Below are 13,527 nucleotides of genomic sequence, written 5' to 3' on the forward strand. Positions count from 1 at the left end.
CGGGAGATGAAGAATCAGAGATCTGCAGCTGGTGCTCACCCTCTTCTCCCACAGGACTCATCATGGGGCCAGAATGAGAAAGTTAGAAGACTCCTTAATGACCATCCAGGACAGAGCCAGCAAAATACAGACCGTGGGCCAAGTACTTGTATTTATAAACAAAGTTTTATTGGAACTCAGCCAAACTCATTTGTTTGCATAATTGTCTATGGTGGCTTTCACACCACAATGACAAAACTAAATAGCTGCAGGAGACCACATGGCCCACCATGTATACAATCTGGGCCTTTAAGAAAAAGTCCCAGAGAACAAGCAGATGAGCCATACCCAAGGTCTCACTGCATATTTAAGCTCTCTAACTCTGAGGCCACTGGCTCACACATGCCTTCAGAGGCCCAGAGAGTAGCTGATAAACCTTCAGTCACAGGGCCAGTCTGCATGATGACAACCCTAAGGGCAGTTTGACATTTTCCCTGAAGAGCAAATGAATGGTCCCTTGTTTGCCAGAGGTCCTAACGACGCCCTTGAAGGGGAGAGAGACCACCACCTGGAACTGGAGAGAACATGGGCCTAACCACTGTGCCTACTGAAGTCCATTCCCAGCTCTGCAATTTGTTGGATATTTGGTCTTGTGCAAGTCCCTTAACCTCTCTGGGTCTTAGTTTCCTCATCTGTTTAAGGGGAATAATAATACTTTCTTAGCTGCGTTCTTAGGGCATTGGGTTAAGTGAGGCCGAGCATGTGAAAGCAGCTAGCACAGAAATGATTATCTCTTTACCACCTTGAAGATCAAAATTAATAAAATCATTCATAAAGAGAAAGACATTACATTTCTGAGTTTACCAAATCTGCTTGAAACCTTTCGTGGTCTCACTTTCCAGGGTAATAAGACCATCCTTTTCCCCCTGTCATGAATTATCTATCCCCTGTCTAAATGATCATACAGAGGCAGCTTCCTGACAGCTCCAATTTCTGAAAATATGTTGGTTTTGAGCTATAAATTGATTTTTTATTGTGATAAATTAAAATCCAATATCATACAACAAGACACTAAACATACAGAGACCCAATTTTTCCCCTTAGATGTTCCGTCTCTTTGATATTAAAATGGAGTTGGGGTTGCTGTCAGGCCTGTGGGAGCTTGCACACTGAAGAGAAGGAACAAAGAGTATAGAGATGGGATAGAGGGAAAAGATGGTGCAGAGCAGAGAAAGGCAAAATAAGGATGGAGAGGGAAGAAGGAAGACACGTCCTGCTTCCTGTTTTGTGAGAATCAGAGAAAGATGTTCAAGCCGAGGCATGTTTCATATAATTTGCTGGGGACAGAGGAGGGGGGTTACCTTGGGCGGCATTTCTCGGGTTCTAGGTTTCTTCCTTCACACATGAGTGGGTTAGTGGATGCCCAAGGGACCTTCCACCCTGACATCCTAGGACTGGGTACCTCTGAATCATGTACATTATTCATTCTGTACTCACTGCCTGTATGGCAAAATTAGCATCTTTGGTATGTAGCATCTTGGGCTCCAATATCTGGCCCAGACAATTAGCATTTCGATAATAAGTTGACTTATTATTTCCTTATTTCTTCCTTCCCACTTTTTTGTTCCATCCCTCCCTGACTGCCTTCCCTGCTTCCCTCAGTGTCCAATTAGCATCAGTGTCACATGACAGGGCCTCTGCGATACTCTACAGATACAGCAATGGATGGGACAACGTGCCTCCTGGAGCACGGAGGCTGATGGGAGTGTGGAGTCAAGTCATTACGATACCGATGGTCACGTGCCAGGATGAAGGTGAGCAGACGACGCTCCCCTTAGGAGCATTATAGAAGGATTTCTTAATTCTGCTGAGAAAGTGTACAGAGAGAAGGCAATACCGCTAATAATAGAATATTACTGAACACCTACAGCTTTGTATTATACCAGTCTTAAGGGGCTAAATACTCATTTAGCCTTGCACTAACCCTAAACAGAGGTACTTTTATTATCCCCATCTTACAGATGAGTAAAAGAGGCACAAAGTCATTAAGAAAAATCGTTTTATGACCACACAGCTGGTCGGGGAGATCTGAGGCAGTCTGGATCTTGAACCCATGTTCCTTGCACTACGTCCACTGTCTGGTGCCAGTACTATACTGGCAAGGAGTGTGGGCTGTGGATTCAGACAGACCTCGTATGATTCAGGCTCAAAGGATGAAGTGTGTAACGCTCAGTTAATAAAGCAGCTGGCCCAGAGAAAGTGCTTGATAAATGATAATCGTTTTGCTGTACTGCCGTTGTTCACATTACTGAACCCTGAGAAATGAGGACATGTTTAACTGGGTAACAAGGGCAGAGGGCATTCAAAGTGGAGGGGGTCATCTTGAGCCAATTATGAAAGCTGGGCAGTGAATGGTGTGTGCAGGAAACAGCAAGACCTTACGCCCTGCTTTCTACTCATCCTTTGATGATACTCCCAGATCTGCTACGTACAGCTGGGTAGGTGTGCACCGCATGGCTCTACGGGGATCTAGTCCTAGTACAGTCACCAAAAATGTGTATTGTTCCTGCAACAGTTTCCCAGCAAATAGCAATGAGTCCTAAAGAAAGGAACCTTTTCCTGATTTACACAAAGGCATCTTAAAAGCTAAGGGTGGCCTTACGGTCACTGCTCCTATCTCTCTGTATATCTAGTGCCGCTTCCGGGCGACAGAGTACACTGAATAATAACTGGGGATGTAATAAAGATGATTCTATCAAAAATCTTTGGTTTGACATTCCAGGCCTAACAGTCTGGCCCCTGCCTCCCTGCTCCGTTTTATCTTTCACTAACAGCAATCACACATCTCCCTACACAAAACCAGTGGCATCTCAGGTTCCCCATGCCTGCCTCCTTCATGACTTTCCCATTCTGGAGCCTTAGTAAACACTGCCTGGGATTCCTTTTGCCTGGATACTGGTCCTCATCTCTCTAACTTCAAACCCTGCCCATTTTTTCAAGGTTCAGCCCTTTCTTCCTAAATCAGTCCATATTTTTTCAGATAAAGGAAATCATCTCTTCTTTTGAACTCTCATGATAATTTTATTATCTTTCTCTTATTATAGTCATTATTCTTGCTTTGGATTTAGTTACTTATATAAGTCTTATCTCTTCTAAGTTATGCAAAGCAAAGGTTTCAGGCTGGCTCACCCTTATCCACCAAGTACAGTGCTCTTTTCACTCAGTAAGCATTTGTGGAATGAATGAATGACTGAATGAATGAATGAATGAATGAATGAGGTGAATGAATGAATGAATGAAGTGAATGAACCAATGAAAATGGCGGCATGGTCTAGAGAGGGGTTCTTTCTGAGTTGTGGTGAACATGACAGCTACACATGAAACTGTGTATGTCGGTAACTCAAATATGAAGAATATCACAGTGGTGTGGTTTCTAGAAGGATGAACAACACATAATAAAGGTCAAACACAACCAAGCACATCTTTCAGTTTAGTTGCATTTCTGGAAAATACAGTATTACAGATATAGTATAAAAATACATGTAAAATAGAGTTAAGTTTTCGATTCAGCTCATTATAAACAGATTTTTTCATCTGCATGAATATCTGGTAAGACATTTGAGTCACGTAGCACACAATACTTTTTTGTTGCATGTGACTGTCCTGTACATTGCAGAATGTTTAGCACCCGGTCACCTAATAAATTCCTGCATTAATACTCTTTCCTCCAAAAGTTGCAACCACCCAAACTGCCTACATAAATTTCCAAAAACACTTCCTATGGGGACAGAAGTGGTCAAGTGAAGAAACTCTGGAGTAAAAGAAACAAAACAAGCTTAGGAGTTATAAAATGTGAATTTGAACTCAGTTCCTGCTACACATAGCAGGCATGGGCAAGCCGCTTATCCAGTGACTCACAACAAAACAGTATCCTGTGCTATGTGACTCCAATGTCTTACCAGACATTCATGTAGATGAAAGAGTTTATATGAAACCATAAAAGACTCCAAATAGCCAAAGAAACCACGAGGAAGAACAAAGTGGGAGATACCAGGCTCCCCAATTTCAAACTACAATGATCAAAGCTACAATGATCAAAACATTATGGCACTGGCATTAAAAGAGATATATAGATCACTGGAAGAGAATAGAGAGCCCAGAAATAAATCCTCACTCATATGGTCAATTAATCTACATATGACAAAGGAGGCAAGAACATACAATGAGGTAAAGACAGTCTCTTCAATAAGTGGTATTGGGAAAACTGAATAGATACTTGCAAAAAAAATGAAATTGGACCTCCTGCTTATACCATACGCAAAAATAAACTCAAAATGGATTAAAGACTTAAAATGTATGACCTGAAACCATAAAACTCCTAGAAGAAAATATAGGCAGTGATCACTTTGACATCAATTTTAATATCTTTTTGGGTATGTCTCCTCGGGCAAGGACAACAAAAGACAAAATAAACAAATGAAACTACATTAAACTAAAAAACTTTTTGCATAGTGAAGTAAACTATCAACAAAATGAAAAGACAATCTACTGAATGGGAGAAGATATTTGCAAATGATACATCCAATAAGGGGTTAATATCCAAAATATATTAGGATCTCATATAACTTAACACCAAAAAAAAAATCTGATTAAAAAATGGGCAGAGGCTGTCTATTCTCCATTGTATGTTTTTTGCTACTTTCTCAAAAATTATCTGTCCATGTTTATGTGGGTTTATTTCTGGGTTCTCAATTCTATTCCATTGGTCTGTGTGTCTGTTTTTCTGCCAATCCCATGCTGTTTTGCTTATTGATACCTTGTGTGGAGGTTCCTCAAAAAATAAGAACAGAATTACCGTATGACCCAGCAATCCCTCTCCTGGGTATTGGGTACATGTGTGCTCCAATGTGCATTGCAACTTTACTTACGGTGGCCAAGACATGGAAACAACCAAAATGTCCTTCAATAGATGAATGGATAAAGAGGTTGTGGTATATATAACAATGGAATACTATTTGGAGGTAAGAAAAGATGAAATAGTACCATTTGTGACAACATGGATGAATCTTGAGATTATTATGCTAAGCAAAATAAATCAGACAGAAAAAGTAGAGAACGACATGATTTCGCTGACATGTGGTATATAAAACTGAAAACAACAAAAGAACAAGACAAACAAATGAAGGAACAAAAACTCCTAGACACAGACAATAGTTTAGGGGTTACCAGAGCGTAAGGGAGAAGGGGGGTGGCTCTAGAAGAGGGTAAACAGGATCTAATATATGATGATGGGAAGAGAACTGACTCTGGGTGGTGAACATACAATGTGATATATAGATAACGTATTGCAGAATTGTACACCTGAAATCTATGTAACTTTACTAACAACTGTCACCCCAATAAACTTTCATTAAAAAAAAAAAAAAGGGCAGAGGACCTAAATAGACATTTCTCCAAACAAGACACACAGCTGGCCAACAGACATGAAAAGATGCTTAACATCACTAATCAGCAAGGAAATGCAAATTGAAACCACAATGAGATATCGCCTCACACCTATCAGAATGGCTATCATCAAGAAAATCGGTAAATAACAAGTGCTGGTGAGGATATGGAGAAAAGGGAGTCCTAGTGCACTGTTGGTGGGATTGTAAATTAGTGAACCCACCATGCAAAACAGTATAGAGTTTCCTCAAAAAAATACAAATAGAGCTGCCATACAACCCAACAATTCTACTTCTGGTTATTTATCTGGAGAAATCCAAAACACTAATTTGAAAAGATAGATGCACCCCCACGACCCATCATGTGTGTGAGTCCTGTGTACTGTTTCCACAGCACCCAGGATGGCAGGGACGGCCCACAGACCCCCAGGCCCCAGCATCCTGCTCTACGGCCCCTCCATTATCCTCCCTCCTTCCCTCCCTAGGACCAGTTTTGTTTCATCTTCCCCAGCCGCTCTCCCCAGACACCACTCAAAACATCCAGTTAGAACTGAAGGAAAAACAGTCTTGTTTTTGATGACACACAGATAAAGTGACATCTAGTTTTCACTGAAGAATAAATTATTAAATCAGCCCTGAAATTTAGTGCAGCCATTGCATTTAAAACGCCATTACGCTTCTACTATGATGGACAACATTCAATCCTGGGCCACTCTCCACCTCTGCCCTCTATGCCCTAAGTCTTCTGTGTACCTTTGCAGATTTTCAATCACTAAGTCAATTTATTTTTTGTGCAGTATCACTGAGCACCTACTATGTGGGAGTCGCTGTGTTAACTAGATAACAGTGATGAACAAAAAGATACGGCTTATTCATCTGTGCGTTTATAGAGGTGTTCAGTGAATATTTCCTGAAGGGAAGAATGGATGAGCACACATCTTTCTCTTTTAGACATTTGTGCATTTAGAAATACTGTTTTCTCTTGACTTGCTTATCTGGTCCTCTCCAAGTCACTCGTCCACTGTCGAGTCAGTGAAAACCTTCCTGAATATGCTAGGCAAAGCTCAGTCTCGATGTCCTGAGTACTGACAACACAGTTCACACCTGTGTCTTCGCAGCTGTCAGTTCACTTGGTGAGTCTGGTCTCACCACCGGACTGTGAACAACACTTCAGGGGCAAGGACCACATATTATATACATCTTTGATTCCCCAGAAAACAGAGCATTGGATGCTCTGCCTAACCATGTACTGGTTCTACTGCCAACGCTCTGTCTAGCAGTAACTCCACCCCTTTCACCTTCACACAGGAAAGCTCATCACCATGAAAGGAATAATGGTGACAATAAAGCAGGGATAATATTGAATCTGTTCACGTGTGTATGTACACATATAGAAATCATTTATAAAATTTGTTACTGCTATGGTCTGCAGGTTTATCCCCCCACCTAAATTCATATGTTTGAAATTCTAACCCTCAGGATGGTGGTACTAGGAGCTGGGACCTTTGGGAGATAATTCGGTCATGAGGGTGGAGCCCTCATGAATGGGATCACTGCCCTTATAAAAGATACTGCCCTAGAAAGCATCCTTGCCCCTTCCACCATGCGAGGGAGGCCAAAAGGTGCCATCTGTGAGGAAGTGGGCTCTCACAAGACACCGAATCTGCAGGGGCCATGATCTTGGACTTTGTTGCCTTCAGAACTGTGAGAAATAAATGTTTGTTGTTTCTACGCTACCTATCATAGTTTGTGGTATTTTTGTTACAGCAGCCCAAACAGACTAAGACAGGTATGTTATTATTAGCAATACCTTACTAGCATCAAGTATTCCGGACCGGACTACCTGGGTTTGAATCTCAGCTTTGCCTTTTATTATCTGGTGACTTAAACTACTTAGACCTCAGTTTTCTTATCTGTAAAATGGTGATAATAATAGCAGCTACTTCACAGGACTGTTGCAATGTACCTAGAATGGTCCATATAGTAGTGCCAAATCCATCATGGCTAAACCAAAGTTCATATGCGACTGTGGCAACAAGATGTTGCCTTATTGTGAAAGGCTGATGCAGACCACTGCCCTCTATTCTGAGGAACAGACGTGCCTCTAGGGTCCTGCAATATTTATGATTTTTTTTATGGTATAAAATTATAATAATTCTATGGAATAAAGATATAAATAAGGAGAGAAGAGAGTCAATGAGTTTTCCTGGAAAAGCACAGGATTTGGATTTGGAAGCTCTGTTCTGAGCCTATAGCCAATTTGGGGTCATTCCCAACACCCTTTTCCTTATCTGCAAAATGAAGATGACATCACCTGAGCCTTGGGGTCCGCTGGTCTTGAGGACCTACTAACATACTGCTATGAAACAATGTCTACTGCAGATTTGCTACTGCTCCTTCTATTACTAATCATGATGAGTTTATATACGACATTTTCGGCATTCTCACTGATTTCTTTGGCGTATTACTAATACCTAGGCATCTGAAAATATGAACAGCTTTCGATATTGATTTATTCCCTGCAATATGCTAATAATAAAACAAAATTTACTTATATAAGGACTGAGATCAAAAACCCTTCGAAATTCAAGACAAGGTGTAAACTACTGCAAAGGGTCTTTTTAATTGGGATCAAAACATTTTTGACAGCTTTTGGATTTTAAAATTCTAGCTACTGTCACGTTTTGCAAATGTTTCTTTTCTTGGTTTTTTTTTAAAAAAGAAGTGCAGTCAAGCTTGAGCAGGAATGGTAAACAACTTTAGACATGATAAACAACTAATATTGGTCATTCCAAATGACAAAGACCCAGTTTTCCATTTCTTTGATAGTTAGGACAAAATACTTCACTTAGACTCTTATCCTGTACAATTCAGCCGGTCACCTGCTGGGCAAGGGCAAAAGTTTAGTAAATTGTTCTTGCTCATGCTCTCCAGTGAAGGCTTTGAAAAATCTCAATTTATCGGAAGACACATCATATCGATAGGGATGACTTTTTAAGGGAGACACAGGATCTTAAAAATAATCTCGGTTATCATCTTAGATATGACTTTGTTCAACACCTCATTTCTACTTGACTCCCTTCCACAATTTCCCCATCACATGGCTGTTGCTTGAATACTCCCAGGGATGGTGAACTCACCTGCACAGAAGGTGGCCCACCTAACGGGTGAACGGCTCTGACTGGTAGAAAATTTTTCTTACACATAAACTGAAACTGCTTCCTAGAAGCTTCTATCACCTGATGTTGGTTCTATTCCTTGAGTCACACAGAACAAATCAGCACCTTCTATACTCCACAACTCTTTGGAGAGATGAATGCTATTAATATGGGGTGCCCTGCCCCCTACCGTCTCTACCTCAGGCTTAAACATGTTCAGTTCTCTCCACCAGTTCTGTGGGCAGGCATATTAACAAGGGAAGCGTGCAGAAGTGGCACTCCACAGGCCTAACGCTCGTTACTCAAACAGCAGCGGAGTAGATGAAGCCAGACAGAAAGTATTGAACTCTGCCTTCATCCTGATTCTCCACTAGGAATCTGATACCTTTTCCACAAAGCCAAATGGCTTTGGGCTGAAATAATGATTTTATTGTTGTTTTCTCTGGGTCCAGCTTAAGAATCAAAATAGCGTTACCAGGTTCGGTGGTTATCTTTATTTGGGGCCAGCATAGATATCTCTGCGTGAGGATTTAGATAAAAGTAAAGAATATAAACTACCTCTCCTCTTAGTTAAAATTCAGTGATTAGGACTTTAATTATCTGGGCACAGCCTATTTGATGGTGGGGTACATGATGGAACAGCAAAGCCCAAAACCATGGCCCCTGGAATGAGATAAAGCGTCTGATACTCTGCCTCACTCCAGTCCCTTTGGTCCCATGCCAGTTGTCATGGTGATGGGCAGGGATGGAAGGGAGAAAAGACTGAAGATTGGGGTATATCATTAGGCTTGATCCCCATTACTAGTTATTCAGGGGTAACTTTTCTTCAAGGAAACCCCGTTTTACTGTTAAAATATCATCCTACTGCATGTATCTTATCCTGAGTCAGAACAAAGGGGAGAAAATAATAATGCAAAATGACTAAGGTTAATTAACTTGGCTAGTATTGTTTATACAGAGCTTGATAAATTAATCTTGTGAAGTTCAAAGGAGGTGATACATGTGGAGGTGAATAAATGAATAAAAGGAAAAAACATGCCCATTTGACTCTCACCTTCTCAACAAAACAGATCACAGGGTATTTTTCTGTTTTTCCCTTATGGTCAATGAACAGGACCACAATGTCAGGCCAGCCCTGGGGACAAATCTGGGAGCTAATTGCCTGGGAGGTTGATGAAAACACAAATCACTTCTTTGGTTCATTCAACAAAACATATCAGCCCTTACATTTCCCGGTCATGCAGGGATAATTTTTTTTTTTTTTTTTTTTTTAAGATTGAAAACTCCATTTATTCTTTTTGATTACAGCAACTACAAGGTTCCACAGGTTAAACTCAAGAGAGTCCGGATGCTTTGACCGAGGTAAAAGACCACCACGTACCTCCACCTCTAGGGCGCGTGTCATTAAAGTTGCCAACACACAAAGAAATTTAACTTAAACTGTCACATTACCCCCCGCTCTTCAAAGCTCATCAATCTCCCATTAGATTACCAGACTGTGTGACACTTTTATCACAATTACACTATAAGAAACAGGGCGCAATCACACTGTGGCCAAGTCAGGGGAGAGAGCCTCTCTTTGATGGACGATCACAGTTGATCAAGTTTGTCAGTTGCTTTAAATGTTTTTATGCTTGTTTGATATTCCTGCCCACTGAGTAGAGGCTTTTAAGGGCACATCTGTCAATGGATTCAATTTCATGATACCATGTGATTCTTTTACTTACCCCTGTCTTCTCATCAAAGATTTTGATTCCTCCAAAGGAGATGGTTAAAAAGATTTTCTGTTTGTGTTCTCCTTTGGAACGAGCGCCAGCAACAACGCCCTGTTGAAAGGCAAGACATGGTTTTTACTTTAGTGTTTTCATTTGAAAATTCCCTCCAGTCCCAGCGGCATGTCAGATACCATCAACCAATACCACCTATCACACACACTCCTTTCTCTTTGCTCCTTCCAGGCTTCTCTACCTGATGTGCTTGCCTCTTCTTGATGTTTTAGGGGAATACTTATCCTGGCTGTTCTAACATGATATAAATAGATATATGAACACTGATTCATTTGACTAACCAAGATTTATAGAATGCCTAGACACTTGGCTCAGAATTTGAGATCCCAAAATAAACACAATATGGTCCTCTTATCTTTGCCGGGTTCTGAATCGGATGTGGTTTTAATCTTTTAAATAAAGACAAGTCGTGGAATAGATTCCTAAATGTGATCTTATTTTTATGCTTCTGGAAAAAGTTTTCATGTGAATCAATTGAGAGATCAAAAATAAAATAAGAACTATTGTCAGACTGCACGTTTCAATTTTTGTTTGGAAAAATATGATGATCACAGTTTATGCCTATGGTTTGTAATTTTTACCCACAGACACTTTGCATTTTCCCCTACCCCTTTCCCTATCCTTCCTGCGCTTTCACAAAAAGTACTACCAAGTGCTTTCTGTTTATCAGTACATCTGTTTCCCTACTTTTCCACACTTCTTATAAACTGAAGATACATATGTGAGTCAATCAGAAGGTAAATGTCACAAAAGGTAGAGATGTTACTCTGCTCACTGCTCTCTCTCTCTAGTGCCCAGGAGAGTTCCTGGAGGGCAGGAGGTTCTCAGTACATTATTGTTACATGAACCCGCTATCCAGCATCCCCCAAAGTTGATAGGATACAAGTTAAAAGTAAAGACACTTCCTTTTAAAATTAGCCTCTGTGGTGGTCAATTACAGGTGACCATGGATTTCATACGAGGCTACAACTCAGATGGTAAGGACATGTCAAAGGGTTTTTACACTGAAGAGCTGCTGCTGACTCTGCATTAGGGGTTCCGAGGCTTCTAGTCCCTTCGTCACTATTAGCTTCTGCAGAGGGTAAGAATACGCCCAACTCTCAGCAGGCACGGTTCTAGGCTTTTAGGAATAGTAAAGTCTAAAACAATTCTCATTCCTGTTTCCAGGAGATAAAAGTTGTTTGTGCTGTTCTCAGAAGAGCATGTGCCCACCATCAGTCTCTGAGAATGACTGGGGTTAGAGAGCAATAGATATGACCAGCAGACGCAGTAAGGGGCATTCATTCTCTGGAGCTTGTTCGATTATCCTCACTTTGGGTATTGGAAATACTCGGCGGAATCAGAATATCTGGATTATACTCCTAGCTGTCCATCATCTTGGACAAATTACTTATCTCTCAATTCTACTTCCTCAAGTGTAAATAATTTTCTTACATGGTTGAGAGAATTAAATTTATTTAAAGTACCAAGCACAACGTCTGGTACATTGTAGGGATGCAATAAAAATTAACTTCCAGTAAATGGATGGTTGCCTCTTAAAGTTTGTGTTCCAGGTCCTGTTTGGGTACCTCCAAGTAGAAAAATTCACTCCCTCACGAGTTGTCCATGCCTTCTTACGTGACTCTTACACACTCACAGACATGCAGGACGTTATAGCCAGAGAAAACCTTAATCAGTCCAAATTTCCCAACTGACAGATGAGAAAATGATGCCTGGAAAGTTGGGTGGACAGGTTCCAAGGTGGCACAGAATTGGTAAAAATGCTGAGACTACAACTCAGCTCTCCAGACTCTAGGTGCCAGGAGAAGTTATTATTCCTTTATGTTGTGTCTTTCTAGCAAGCCGACATCATTCTCCTGTAACCTTACCCGGAGTTCTTTAGCCTTTCTGGACGGCTACACATTTACATAATAAGGTCCTTCCTGCAGTGACTGCCCTCTAAACAAAGAGAATGACTCACGCTCAAAGCTAAGTCCTCTGTCTCCATCCTATTCAAAGGTCCCTAGATGCCTCAATGTGCTTCTTGCTTTCCCATGAATTCACTGAGGGATGACTTGTGTTTCTCCGAAAATAAGACCTAGCCCAACCATCAGCTCTAATGTATCTTTTGGAGCAAAAATTAATACAAGACCCAGTATTATATTGTATTGTATTATATTATGTTATATTATATATCATATCATATCATATCATATCATATCATATCATATCATATCATATCATATCATATCATATCATATTATTAGACCCGGTCTCATATTAAAATAAGATTAGGTCTTATATTAATTTTTGCTCCAAAAGGCGCATTAGAGCTGAAGGCCCGGCTAGGCCTGGGAAACACGGTATATCCTAGAAGTTCTCTTACATATCATCTAATTTAGCCTGTACCACAATCCTGGGAAGTAAGAATTATCTCCCTTATTTTACATATAAGGAAACATAGGTCAGAGGGTCAAGTGACCTCCCCAAACCTCCAGGAACTTGTCAGACATAGAAGAAATATAAACACTGATCTTTCAGATTCCAATGTTGGCGTTCCTTCTATTATAACACTCTGTAAGAGCTTTTGGGTGAAGCGTAGAAGAAAGAAAGAAAGAAAGAAAGAAAGAGAGAGAGAGAGAGAGAGAGAGAGAGAGAGAGAGAGAGAGAGAGAGAAAGAAAGAAAGAAAGAAAGAAAGAAAGAAAGAAAGAAAGAAAGAAAGAAAGAAAGAAAGACTACACAATATACTACAGATATGTCAAAAAAAGTTCTGAAAACAGATAGGTGGAACCACCAGCTCCTAAACTCTATAGTGAAGGAGAACTCTAAAATGAGAATAATGGCACATCTTCCCTCATAAGAATATTGGGACATTTAAATAAACTACGCACATACTGTACTTAGCAGGGTATGTAGCATGCAGGGGCAGCTCAGTAACTAACAATTACCATCAGCACTAGTACTAATATTAGTATTTTTAAGCCATACCATGTGCTAGACTCTGCGTGAACTGGCATTCCTAAGGGAGTCACACATACACAGCATCTTGATGAAGGAATCTATATATAGAGAAGGCATCAGGTCATTAATGGGCTGCCCTGTCCAGCTCAAGGGTTGCTGTGAAAATCCTATGAGATGACGTCCAGGAAAGGGCTGTGAGAAACCTCAGCCAGCATGGT

At 40.6% G+C, this 13,527-nt stretch overlaps 1 protein-coding gene across 12 annotated transcripts in view; it reads right to left on the reverse strand.

Moving 5' to 3' along the window:
* The window catches only part of DAB1 (DAB adaptor protein 1), a 1,099,844-nt gene that overhangs the window by 119,651 nt on the left and 966,666 nt on the right, over positions 1-13,527 (reverse strand). For all 12 annotated transcript variants that reach the window (XM_019742545.3, XM_019742544.3, XM_074334774.2 and 9 more), the window contains one exon: positions 10,309-10,407. In XM_019742545.3, the coding sequence (XP_019598104.1) occupies positions 10,309-10,407 (99 nt within the window). The remainder of the gene's footprint in view (positions 1-10,308; positions 10,408-13,527) is intronic.

Source organism: Rhinolophus sinicus, chromosome 14 (genome assembly GCF_057876585.1).
Source record: "Rhinolophus sinicus isolate RSI-liver-muscle chromosome 14, RSI-T2T, whole genome shotgun sequence".
In the NCBI taxonomy this organism is placed as follows: Eukaryota; Metazoa; Chordata; class Mammalia; order Chiroptera; family Rhinolophidae; genus Rhinolophus; species Rhinolophus sinicus.